General features: G+C 38.5%; 1 protein-coding gene across 16 annotated transcripts in view; it reads left to right on the forward strand.

The window, feature by feature from the left end:
- Positions 1 to 13,047, forward strand: part of Utrn (utrophin) — a 527,655-nt gene that overhangs the window by 451,161 nt on the left and 63,447 nt on the right. For all 16 annotated transcript variants that reach the window (XM_087190253.1, XM_087190252.1, XM_087190262.1 and 13 more), the window contains 3 exons: positions 2,090 to 2,151; positions 4,055 to 4,129; positions 11,495 to 11,696. In XM_087190253.1, coding sequence (XP_087046379.1) covers positions 2,090 to 2,151; positions 4,055 to 4,129; positions 11,495 to 11,696 — 339 coding nt within the window. The remainder of the gene's footprint in view (positions 1 to 2,089; positions 2,152 to 4,054; positions 4,130 to 11,494; positions 11,697 to 13,047) is intronic.

Here is a 13,047-nt window from a genome sequence, read left to right on the forward strand (position 1 = left end):
CATCTACTGCTTTTTTGGACTGTTGTTTGGTAAGATGCAGTTTTACTTTTGTAACCAGAAGATGTATTTATTTTCAGCGTTGGCAGTTCTGCCTAATGAATCAACTGGTATTGAATTCACAAAGGGAGATGCCGTTTCCCTCCCTCCATCTGTTTGCCAAATGTGTGTTTTCCCTCAGCTCCGGGACGTCAGTAGCGGGTTGGATTCTCAGTCTTCTCCCTGAGTGGGTAGTGGCATTTTCCTCCTGTGGTCATGTAGAGGTTGTGTGAGGTTAGCCTCCACACATGTGATTCTAGAGAAAGCATCCTTATATTTGCCATTTAAGTAAGAGTCTGGCTCTGGGTTTCTGAGAGCTTTAGGTTGGTCCTCCAGCCTTAGTTTGTCCCATCAGGATGGGAAGTCTGCACAGTACTCTTCTCATGGGAGTGAACTTACCCAAAAGACAAGGAATCAACTGAGTCTTTGTAGGCTAAGACCAGGAGCCCACGATGATGTCCTGAAATTATACTATATTTTCAGCAAATTGTTCTTTCATTCTTAGTGGTATTAGGGAGACTATTCTTTCTGTGATTCCACATTTCTATCAAGTTCTTGGCCACCTTATGTATAGGAAGAATTGAGGGCAGACAGCTGAATACTTGACCCATGTTCCTTGGAACAGTGTAGATAATGAAAAGGTGGATGGATTTATTAGTGTTCAAGTCAAGTGGAAATCGTTGCCTTTTTACATTAGAGTCAAGAACCAGAGGAGAGGGAGTCAGATAGTTTTTCCAGCTCATCCTGAAATAGATCTTCCCATTGTGGAATTACGGTATATAGTTTTGCTTGAGTTTTGGAATTGCCAGAACATTTTACACACTCGATTTCAAATACGAACTTTATATACTTATCCAAGTGAATTATGAATTATTTGTGGGTTTTGTTATCTGTAATATATATAACAGTGGATTATGTTCTTATCCCAGGGACATGTCCCACTTTTTGATATATTACATAAGTTTTAAAACAATTTTTCCTAAATTTGTTTCATGAATATTTTAGTATCTTCTCTCTTGTATACTGTGGTGTTTCACAAAGCTTACTAAACAATTCTGTAAGAACTTAGTATTGTCTAAGAAGTCTTTTGAGTACTATTAAATATTATTACCCTATTCTGACCTAGATAAGGGACAGTAAACTATTTTTAAAAATAAGGCCACTAACCCATCAAAGTGATGAACTACTTAACACACACACCACACACACATATACAATTTTAAACACTATATTTATCTGTTTTACTCTCATCCGATGGCTTATGGACTTCCAGCTAATATATGTATTAGTTTTGAAATTTTCAGAAAAAGAGAAAGTAATAAAAATTTGCTTTGAAAGTGAGGAATAAGGATCAGAAACAAAATAGTTCAATACATATACAAATAATAATGCTGGTTCCCAGAGGAAGCTGAGAAGAATCAAAATGTTCAAGAGAGAGACACCTACCTGAGAGGAGAGGAGCTCTGGATACACAGGAAGAGGAAGGAGAGCAAATCTGCACTGAGGAAGGAGGGAGCCAGGGTTAGAAAGGAGGGCAGCTCCATGGACTGTGAGGTGGAAATACCATTCACACTTAAACTCTTCATTCCTCTGGTCTCTGAAAATTCAGTTAAGATTGCTAGATGATAGCGGATCTTCACAGCGCTTCTGCTGCCTGGGGATTTGTTCTGCATGAGAATCTACATCTGCTTTTCGGGATCGGATTTATTCTGACACCTCTACTGACTTGACCACATCATCCTGGGGCCCCAAGTGCCCCCGACAGTCACTCTTGATATCTAGATTTTAATATTTAGTTTCAGTTCTTTTTGATAACAGGAAAATCAGAAATTTTCATCTGTTCTGTCACAATATGGTTGGTCAAATAAAATGCATTGTTAGTGTTTCCAATATTAAGTAATAATTAGCCATCAGGTCCTGAGTAATCCACGATGGTGGCGATTTTGTATGTATCTTGAAATTTTTGAAAAAAAGAATTCCATTTGAGTATTTTCTTTGTGGCCTAGATTTGATGGTCTTTTGTTTGTTTTTAAAACTTTACCCTTTTTTTCAGTCATCAAACACAGACGACCTGCTGGGATCATCCTAAGATGACTGAACTATTTCAATCCCTTGGTAAGTGTTGTTTTAGGAACAGGAACAGATTAACTAAATGACTGAGAGCTGTACATTCTTGAAAGGAAACTAGTCACCAGCTTTTCTTACATGACATTGTACATTGAAGACTGACATCATTACCATTGAATGGCATTGACTCTCCCAAGGGCAACACAGCAAGCAGGTATTGCCTGTCTTCTTAAGAGGATGTGTGGTTTGGAGGAGTGGGAGCCGAGGGAGTTCTTTTACCAGGAGGAATGGAACTGTAGGTTTGACCTCTTTCATATTGAGCCATCTTAAATTTCAGCTTTTAAAAAAATATGTAATAGCTGTGGAACTTCAATCCACTGCCTTAATTTTTTTTTAGCTTTTTTTACTTAGGAATTTTGTAAATCAGTTTAGCTAACTTAATTTCATTTGCTTAGGTTATGAAAAGCTAAATTTATTGTAATATACAATGTATATAAAATGTACAATAAAACATTCTGAGATGAAGGTCCTACTCGTTTCTTTCTAGTAGACAGTTGCTTTCAGCTGATTGCTCAGCCTGCTTCTGTCAGGTTGTTCCAGGATTATTTTTTTAGTTTTTCTCCAGGTAATTAGGGAGAGAGAAGCAGCACTCAAGCCTCCCATTCCCATTTCAGCAAGAGGCACATAGTTTTTTTTTTAATCTCTTAAACATTGGAATTTCTTCTGCATGCTCTTTTATTTGGGTAAGAGAAGGTGCTGCAGAAGACAAACAAGAAAACCAATGCTTTCTGTAGTTCATAAAGTGAGGTGGCAAATTTTGAAAGTTTTCTTCTGACTCTAGTGTCTCTGATACTCCGTCGTTAGGGCACAGAACAGGAAATTACAATATGCATTGTTTTCAAGATTGTAATATTGATCATCTTAACCAGATTGACTACAGGGCAGAAGAGGACCACCCTCATGAGCAGTGCAATAAACAGCTTGGTTGACAGAAAACTAATTATCCTTGAGAAAAATGCCCCTGGAGGAGGACAGTCCCCTCTAGCTAGCAATAGAGAAGGAATCTATTTGGCCATAGTAGCAGTTGTATCTTCTTTTCCTCATCTTCTTTTTCCTACATAGGGGCAGAAAGTATGGTCCTATTCCTCCTCCACTGTAAGGGTCACAACTAATTATCCTGCAACGCATGACAGGTTAACTAGAGAACAGACAATGAACTTAATCAAAGTTTTATGGAACATGGGAGTCTTGAGAAATAAAGACCCCCGGGGGAAATGGTCTAGTTTTCTGTACAGGTCCCATGAAGAATCGCCAGCCATGTCAAAGTCTGATTAGACAAAAGGGGTCTTATCTAATGGTATTAGACTGAAGGAGAACCTGAGCAAGTCTTTCTGTCCAGGTGCTGCTTAGCTTCTCTGTGTGGCCTTCAGGATGCCTGTCACATAGTCTCCAAGGGACAAAAGGGAAGGTCAGAGAGTGTCCTTTCTAGATTTTATGGCTGGCTTTGGAGAAGAGCAGTGCCAGTTTCTGTGGCTTGCTTTGAGGAAGAGGAATTCTGGTTGTTTGACTTTATTTGGGGGAGAAAGTGGAATAAGAGACAGGAGGGCAGAAGAAAGTCAGAAAGACCTTGCTTTAAGGCCCTTCCCCTTCCAGTGTCCTGCAAGTCAAAGAACTCGGCATGCCAAAGCACTATACTTTGGGTTTTGAGCCATGCCACCTATTTGAAATATTCTTAGAATTTTCTTCATAGAACTGCTTTGAAATGTATCGCATCATGATGCTAATGATCATTTAATTATTTGCAAAAATAGACGTAGTGAAATTAGGAGAAGGCTTTTTATTGAGGACAGACGCGGTATTTTTCCATCATCCAAAGTAAGCAAATACATTCTTGGCATTCAGTGTAAGTTAAATAAGCATGCTGTTTAAATTACTCCTTTTTCCATTTCAGCTGACCTGAATAATGTACGTTTCTCTGCCTACCGCACAGCGATCAAAATCCGAAGACTACAAAAAGCACTATGCTGTGAGTTATTCTACCAAAGTTAATCACTCTATTCTTTGGAATGCTTTTTTCTTTTTAAAGACAAAGCTATACGAAGAGAGTGATGCATTTGTGGAGTTAACCTGATTATCAGTGTATGCCTCGCAAGGAGTTGGCTATGGTTCTGTAAATGCTTCATTATTTGGCCCATCAGTATGCAGTAGTGAAATAAATGAACAGATGCCACTTCAGTTAGAGAATAAAATTAACCAAAACACGGGAGTAACACCGAAAGCTTTCTCAAACATTATGCTGTTACCTAATTTAAAAAGATTAAATCAAGAAATCCAAGTAGTAGTCCATTGCCTTCTTCATACTTTGTACCCATTTACAGGTATGGGGCTTCAAACAGTTTGCCTGAGTAAAATCGTACAACAAAGAAACATTAAACAATCACATTTCTAATCTAAAACGTGAACAGGCAGCTCAGCAAATTAGAGAAAAAGCTCTGTGTTCTTTTAAATGTATCTTGAGACATTTAGTATAACCAATGAATTTTTTCCTGTAGAGTGTGTGTGTGTTCAGAGTGATATTCTGTGATAGTCATTTTGCCAAAGGGTTATTTCTTCCTGTAAATAACATAAAAGTAAGTAAAAATATGAATGTTTATAATAGAAATGATCTAGCTTCAAGCTCTCTAGATTCTATTTGTTCTTGTAGTGTTAATCATTAAGTTTAGTCAAAGAACAGATAGGCCTTGTCAGTTAATATGGAAAATGCCATTTGCCTATACTTTTAAGATAGGGTAATTTAAAAAGCTCTAAATATTCTTACTTGCTACATTTCATTAAAAGTTATTGTACATTGAGGCAGCTTAGTGAAGCTTTGAAAATTACCCTTAGAAAAATGGTATGTTAGGGTTGAAAAATTTGCCCCTTAAAAGTCAATAGAAATTGGCTCTAAATTTTGAACTGCCTGCATGAGGGAAGTTGAGCAAAGAGATATGTGTAATCATCTAGAGAAAAACAGTAATGCAAAGCTTTCAATAATAATTTAAAAAACACTTAACCTTTGCGTGGAGAGAGGTCTAAAGGGCTGAGAAGCACTTGCAGATAAAACAATGAAAGGAAGAACGAGGTGTCCTTGACTCTGGATCCACAGAGCCTTAAAGATAATTAGTGGGCTCTAGTAGCTGCAGCAAGTGTTTCAGAATGACCAGTGCAAGAAATGGAAGCCAATACACTGTGGCTGGTGAGGGGTACATTGAGCAGGGAGAAAATAGGGAATAAATTACAAACACAAGATGGGTGTTTCGTCTACCCAGCTGGTCCATGGTGACAGCAGTTTTGAGAGAGTCAGCTGCATGTCTAGTATCCAGCTGACAGGTCTGGCAGGGCTTCCCAGACCTGATGAGCTATAACATGAGGACAAATGACTCTGCCAGGAGAGCTCTGCTGATGCATCACTGTGAGCATAGTCCCTGTTTCCAGGAATACTTCTGGGTGGAGAAACAGATTTATGCATTTGGTGATTTCTTCTGTTCGTTCTTCTGAGTTCTGAAGAAACAGGGCTCTTTCCTTCACCTTATGCTCAGACTTGAGAAGAAACAAAGGGAGATTCCTCCAACTTCTTACTTAAGGACATCTGGTGACGCCCTACGTGAAAGTGCTGGCTTGTGTGGGATTTTGGATATTCCAGAGGACAGCCTCACAGCCCCTGGCCTCTGCCTTTCCCTGGCCGCTGGTCTGCTCTGCACTGCAGCCTGGGGCCTGTCCTCCACTTGTCAAGTCACCTGTTTGTGATTAATCTGCTACTTCCTCTCCTAACATCTCTGTTTACTTGAAATGCCCTGACCCTTTCTCCCCATCTGTCTGTAACCCTTTATGCCTCTGAAATACCATTAAACGTGTACCTCTTTTGGAAACATTTACAAGCTCCCACCTGCCTCCAATTTTTCCAGTACTTTCTGATTGCCTGTAATGCTGTCTTCTCCCCTGAACAACACATGCTTGGCTTGTGTGCCGGGGGAGTGGGCTGTCTCCCCTGAGAAGTGCTTGAGGTCAAGGTCAGCTCTCACTTGGTGCAAATCCCCACCCAGCTGACTGTCCTGAGGAGAGAGCGCTTTGTCACTGCTCTACTACCATATGTTCATTAGTTGAGCCCCCAAGATGGTGCAGGAGAAAAAACAAGGTACAGAGCCTCGGTTCCCACACACAAGGGACTCACATTCAGGGAGAGAATGCTGTGTGTGGACACACACTCCTGCTTTCAGCAGACTCCTATTGCCCTTGGAATGGAGGGGACCTGCCTGGCCCATGTCTCTTGTTCCCTACTTCACCTGGCTCTGCTCTGGGCACTCACAGTTCTAGCTGATGACCTGAAAGGCAGATACTATATTCAGTTCCTCCTTGGAAAGCGCTGCTCCTCACTCACTGTGCCTGGGCTTCCTCAGTGGCTGCTGTGCATGCTCCCTTTGGGTCTCTGGCTGCCATCAAAGTTTTAATGAGATTTTCTGTGGCTTCTCCCTCCAGAGTAGATCAATCCTGATTCTCCATCTCATCGGATTCCTACTTCCCCAATCTGGCACTTGACATCATGCTTGGTACTAAGGCACAGTGTTAGTGTCAGAATTTTTAGTACACTATTTATGTAGTTTTTTATTGTCTGTCTCTCCAAAATGAATTATAAGAAGCATGAATCTGTGTTTTTCCCACTTAGGATCTCATATAACTCAGGACATACTGAGCAAATGATTTGAATTTGAAGGTTATATATGAATAGACCAGAAGACATGAGTAGGTGTTACAGTAGCACTTTTTAATAGTTAAATTTGTTTGATTTTTGGCATATTCATAAGTGTGTTACGATACAGCAGCAAGATAAATGAACTAGCAATCAGTATAATGTGGTGAACATTAGAACTATAAAGTTGAAGGAAGAAAATCAAATGACAGAAGAAATTAGTGCTTTGTTTCCATTCATGTACAAAACATGCAGACCTAAATGCTGTACTATTTAGGGACATGTATATACTTTGAAGAACTGAAAGTGAAATACAAAGTTTAGCAGTTATGGTTGTGATTGTAAAGAAGCATAGTTAAGGAGGATTTTCTAAGGGTCTTCTGTGATGTGAGTAGCATTCTTTTTCTTTAGCTGTGTATTATAGTTTGCATTTAGATGTCCCCCCAAACCCTCATGCAGTCATAGGTGGCACTCTTTGGAGTTGTTTGCATCTAGAGTGTGTGATGCTGGGATCAAGAATGTGATCCTGTATTGATTCAAGGTGCGATGCTAGGATTAAGGCTGCCCCACCCTAGGTGTCAGTGCCAGCCACCCTAAGGGTGGGTGGCCTGGATAGTACATAAGTGACAGAAAGAGAGTCATCCCTTGTCACTTACTGCTTGCTGCTTTTGCTGCCTTCTCCCTGTCATGAACTGTTTCTCCTCTGTGATGCACCTTTGCCATGGCCCTCTGCCTTGGAGCCAGCCAACTATGAACTGAAATCTCTACAAATTGTGAGCCAAAACAAAGCTTTCCTCCACTTTTAGTGTTGGGTATTTTGTCTCAGTAATGAGAAAAGAAGTAGGTAAGACACTGTTTGATGGATTAAGAAGTTTTTCTCTACTATTTTTCTTCAAACCATATATATATGACTTGAAGAAAAAAAAATATGTGTATATGTATATTCTTATATGTATGTTATATATATATTTTTAAAGAACTTTTTGTGATAGGTGACAGCAGAGAAGCAAAAGGTAGTTTTGTCCCTTCACAATGAAGGCCAGTTTCCTGGAGTTATAGGACATAAAGCCACACAGAATTGAGCTATTAGTCAGCAGAGCATCAAGTAATGGAGTCTGAATGGAGTGCTTTAGCTATTTTTCCAATATCCAGAAATTTTCTTAAATTTGGCTTTGGTCAGTTTGAAGGTCATGTCTGTCCTGAGATCTTTTCTGGTTCCTTTAGTTTGTTCCTGCAGCTCTCATAGTGTTGTATTTAATGCTTGGATAGAGAGGATAGCTTTACAACTATTTCCTGTTTTGTGTGGTTTGGTAATAGGGCCGAGAGGAGGATACACACTTTGGGTAATATCTAAGACAGGCTGGAGGGGAGGAACAGAGGATGAGTAGATGCTTCAGATGGAAGATGATCGGAGTTGAGCTGGCTAGTGATAGTAGGGGAGAAAAAGGAAATCTAGAGATTTGCAGACTGGGTAAAGGGAAGGCAGGACTTTTAGTTGAGACATAATAAGGGAGAGGATCCTAAAAGAAAATGATACATCTCTAGGGAACTGAGGAACAGGAATGTGCACCTGCTATTCAGGCATGAGAAAAGGAGGAAGTGGAATCTGGTTTCATTCAGGGAGAAGTCATAATGGAAGTCATAGTGTGAGGAAAGGCATCAGGCTTAGTGAGCACAGGGCCAAATATGAAACCTTGAGCACTGCCTATGTTTTGGTGCACTGGAGATAGATGAAGGAGGTAGCGTGCTGAGTCCAAGGTCAGGTGGTAAAGAGTGTTCATTTTTGGCAGGACAGGAGGATGATGATGCATTTCCATTTGATCCCCTGTGCCTCATATGTGGGATTCAGAAAAAGCCTGAAAGTTGCTTAGAAAATGATTCTGCTGTTTGTTTCATTTACCGCATGACTGAGCTGTCATTTGTCTCCCCTCGAAAAGAGAAAATCATAATTTTCTGTCATTTAAGTGCACTCAGTTCCTTACAGGTACCTGAATGTGACACTTCAGGAAGATCCATGGTTGGCTTAGGCACTGAGGCACTGTCAGAGTAAATCACTGAAAATTGAAGATGCGATAGTCTGTAGGACGTGGCAAATTACTGTCACAGTTACAGACTGTACAAGGGGAACTTTCCCAAAAGAAGTGAAGGACAGCCGGATTCAGGCAATGGTCTTTTTGAAACTTGGGCTATGTCACTTTATGCCACGCAGGGATCCAATAGCAGAGCTGTGATGCTGGAATAATTAGCGCTGGAATTCAGAAAACTTAGACCATTTTGGCAGTATTTGAATATGTTTCTTTGTATCTGTGGGGAATTGTAGTTCTGTAGCTACTGTCCTTTATTAAATATTTCCCTGTGTCGAGCACAGTGGAGGATAAGTTTTCCTACTGCTATCCAGAACTTTATAATTGAAAACAATGTCCAGTGCCAAGAAATGGGCTAAAAATGACAATGAAAATTGCAGATGACTCTTAGCTTCTTCTGTCATTGTCTCTAACTCATGTGAAGCTTGTGCAAGTTATTTTTATTACCTGCTTGGGTTTACCAGTAACATATTTGACACCTGAAGGAAATTAATTACCCTGTTACCCAGATTTGCTTGTTACATGTTCAAATTTCTGTCTTTTCTTTAAAAAAAATTTCTTCCTTTTGAGCTGTTTCATAAATCAGTTTAATCTGTATAATTTTATAACAGTTCTTTTCTATTGTAGATAACTTGAAAACAGTAATTCTGTGCTCTCTCAGCAGCTAGCATGGACACGTTTCAAAAATGTCCTTAAAAATTCAAAATTAGTGGTTATTTGGTTGATAGGAAAAAAATTCAAAGGAAGCCATGTGTTCATTTTAGATAAATGTCAAAATATGTCACATTTTTGGGGGGAGTGGTTTTTGCATCAGCCAAATAAGTAGTTATATATTGTCAGCTCCACTGGTATTTTTTTTTTAATGGTAAAATGTGAAGTATGGAGATTGAGAACAGTTTTTCCTTACATTAGTGTGGCTTCTCTAACATTTGGTTCCTGTTACGTTTAGATTTGGAAGGGTCATTTCCACACTCAATAAATGTATAGATACATTGCAGTTTGATAACCCGCTTCGTTTCCTTGTTTTCAGTTAGCTAATGAACAACTCAGAGTTGATTTTCAAAAACCAGCAACGAAAGATTTTGTGTATGCATGTGTGAGCTCCTTGTGGGCTTTGCGTGTTTCCCTGAGACAGTGCATGCCTGCCCTGGGAGCCCTGTGTATCTGCCCTGTGTAACCACGTGTGTACACAGTGTGCTCTGCACTGCACATTCCACAGGCCTCCTGCACTTGCTTAGATTTTTGTCTCTTCTCAAGCTGCTTCCCATGTATCCCTTGTATCTTATCTAATTTTCAGTGTCCACTTCAAATGCTATCTCCTTGGGGAGGCTTCTCCAGTCATTTTCCCACTGAGCATTCCTAATCCGATAATCCAAAATCCAAATGCCCCCAAACTTCAAACTTTGTAAGCATTGACATGACAGCCCAAGTGGAAAATGCCATGTTGATCTTTTGTGGTACGTCACAGTCAAAATTACTTTCAGGCTGCAAGGTATATGTGAAACATAAAAAATTTGTGTTTAGACTTGAGCTCACATCACATATATGCAAATATTCCAAAATAGGAAAAATTTTCAAATCTAAAACATATCTGGTGCTATGCATCTTCAACAAGGGATATTCATCCTGTATCAGTTCTCAGAGAGATTTGTGCTTTTTCTCTTAGGACACTTTTACTCTTCCTTTTAGTAGAGTTTTCAGGATGTCTTTGAGCACAGGCTCTGTGCACACCCTACATGCTCTAGCAGTACAGGGCTCACTGTAGATGTTTTACACATGAGGAGGAAAGATTGGAGCAGATAAGTAAGTGAAGACCAATGTCCTGTGAGTGTCTAGGCACCCTCGTTAGCTGTGTGTCATGAGGAGCTATGTGTATGCCAGTCGCATGAGAAGCAAACCAGATGTGGGCCAGTTCGTGACAGCTTTATTGATCAGGTTGACCTAGGTGGCAATTTAGAAGTACTATATTTCTATCGAACCTGTTTCCTTTGCTGAACATCGTTCAGTGAACTTTGTATGTCATTATGTGCATGTTACAAAGCTCTGTTTACAGATGATTACTTTGCAGGGATATGAAGTATAGTTGGCCAGGGGTACTATGTTATGTTACTTCGAAGCAAGAAGCTCCAGTGTGCTGTTGCACACTAGGGTGACTATAGAAAACAATAATGCATTGCACATTTCAAAAAGCTACAGGGAAGGACTATGAATGCTTTCACTGTAAAGAAATAATCAATGTTTGAGATGATAGATGTGTTTAACCTGACTCAAACATGCATTTTATACTGTACCAAAATATCATGTGGTAGCCCATGTGCATTTATATATATATATATATATATATATATATATATATATATATATATATTCATGTTATGTATCAGTTAAAAGTATATAGGGAATAGAAAATTTAAAAATTAAGAAAAAATATAAAAGAAGGGAAAGGATAATTTAACTGAAAAGGACAATTTTTTCTTTTAATTTGGGAAATCAAGCCAAGCTCTTGAGACTAGAAATGCTTTGTTTCCCTGTGGCTGTGCTATTCACTGACTGCTCATAATCCTTTTTCTCACCTGATTAGTGGATCTCTTAGAGTTGAATACAACAAATGAAGTTTTCAAACAGCACAAGCTGAACCAAAATGACCAGCTGCTAAGTGTCCCAGATGTCATCAACTGCCTGACAACCACTTACGACGGGCTCGAGCAAATGCACAAGGACCTGGTCAACGTCCCACTCTGTGTGGACATGTGTCTCAACTGGCTGCTCAATGTGTATGATACGTAAGTTTGTATTTTTCCCATTAATTTATAAGCATTGAATAAAATATGTTAGTAATAGAAAATACTTAGCTTTTTGAAGTGAATTGTTTACAACATGCTTTTCCCAGTGGGAATACTGAATTGTTGAAAATAAATGACTTTCCAAACCATATGAACTCTTCACAACAATAGAAGAAAAAAGAATATGCAACTATTATTTTAAGGATTTGCTTCAATTTACAAAAGCTTTCAAATTTATATATTTGTCAAGAAGCTAGAGAAACCTAATACAGCTGTGTCTTATTTCCTTCCCCTTATTCCTTGATGTCTTACACTATTTTTTTTTTTCAAAAAGAAAAGTTTTGTATATCATTATGAGTTAAAGTAGTTTATTAGCTCATAATATTGTGCTCTTCAATCTTTGTGTAACAGATTAAGAGCAATTTGAATGGCAGTGAATGGGATTTAATTTGTCTTTAGGTAGTAACTATATTTATTGCCATGATGGTTAATGTGTTCAGATGGTATTTTAAATAATGTATGCTACAGGACATTCTCATATTTGTAATATAATTAGGTGCTCACTGTTACAATAAAGAGCACTCTCAACTTCCAGCATAACTCATCTGCCATTAATTTGGCCTTTACGATTATAACAATCTATTTGTGAACTAATCAGTTCTAGGAAGACTTGCTGTGGGCTGACATTTCTGAAACATTAGGAATTATTCATTCTTCTGGTAGGGTTTTAAAGTATGCAAAAATGCAATAAGAAAATTAGGACTGTTTTTTTCTCTCAGAATCTAAATTGTTTTTCTTTTAACGAGCTACAGTATATGAAATTTGTATGTATCAGCCTTTGCTTTAAAGAGGAAGAAGATAGATGGTAGTGCATGAATGCAAACCTATTTAGCAGCTGACTGATTCCATGTAAGAAATAAATGATGAGAGCTTTAGAGATGATTTATCTAAAATTTTACTTTGGCATTAGAAAACTTTTTTCTCTTACAATGTTTACAAATATTATGGAATCTTTTTAAAAATAATAAAATAGCCATTGTGTACTGGAGGGCACTTAAGAAACTCACTGAAGCATGAATCTTTGTTACAGTAATGAATATGGGATTTACTACATCTCTATTGGATATCTTTTCATGCATTTCATTTTAATACAGATTTTTATTCTAGAATAAAATACTACTATTAGCATTAACCCATCATTAATTTCCTCTTTTTTAAAACCTCAAAGGAGACATTTTTCTGAGGTAAATTTACCAAACTAGCTAGTCAATTAAGCATTTTAAGTGCAAATGCTTATTGCTAAATTCATAGACTAATAGAAACTTTATTCAACTCTATGGCATATTTTAAG

This window comes from Heterocephalus glaber, unplaced genomic scaffold, assembly GCF_053883595.1.
Source record: "Heterocephalus glaber isolate CG9 unplaced genomic scaffold, H.glaber_assembly_v1.0 deba00001550, whole genome shotgun sequence".
Taxonomy (NCBI): domain Eukaryota; kingdom Metazoa; phylum Chordata; class Mammalia; order Rodentia; family Bathyergidae; genus Heterocephalus; species Heterocephalus glaber.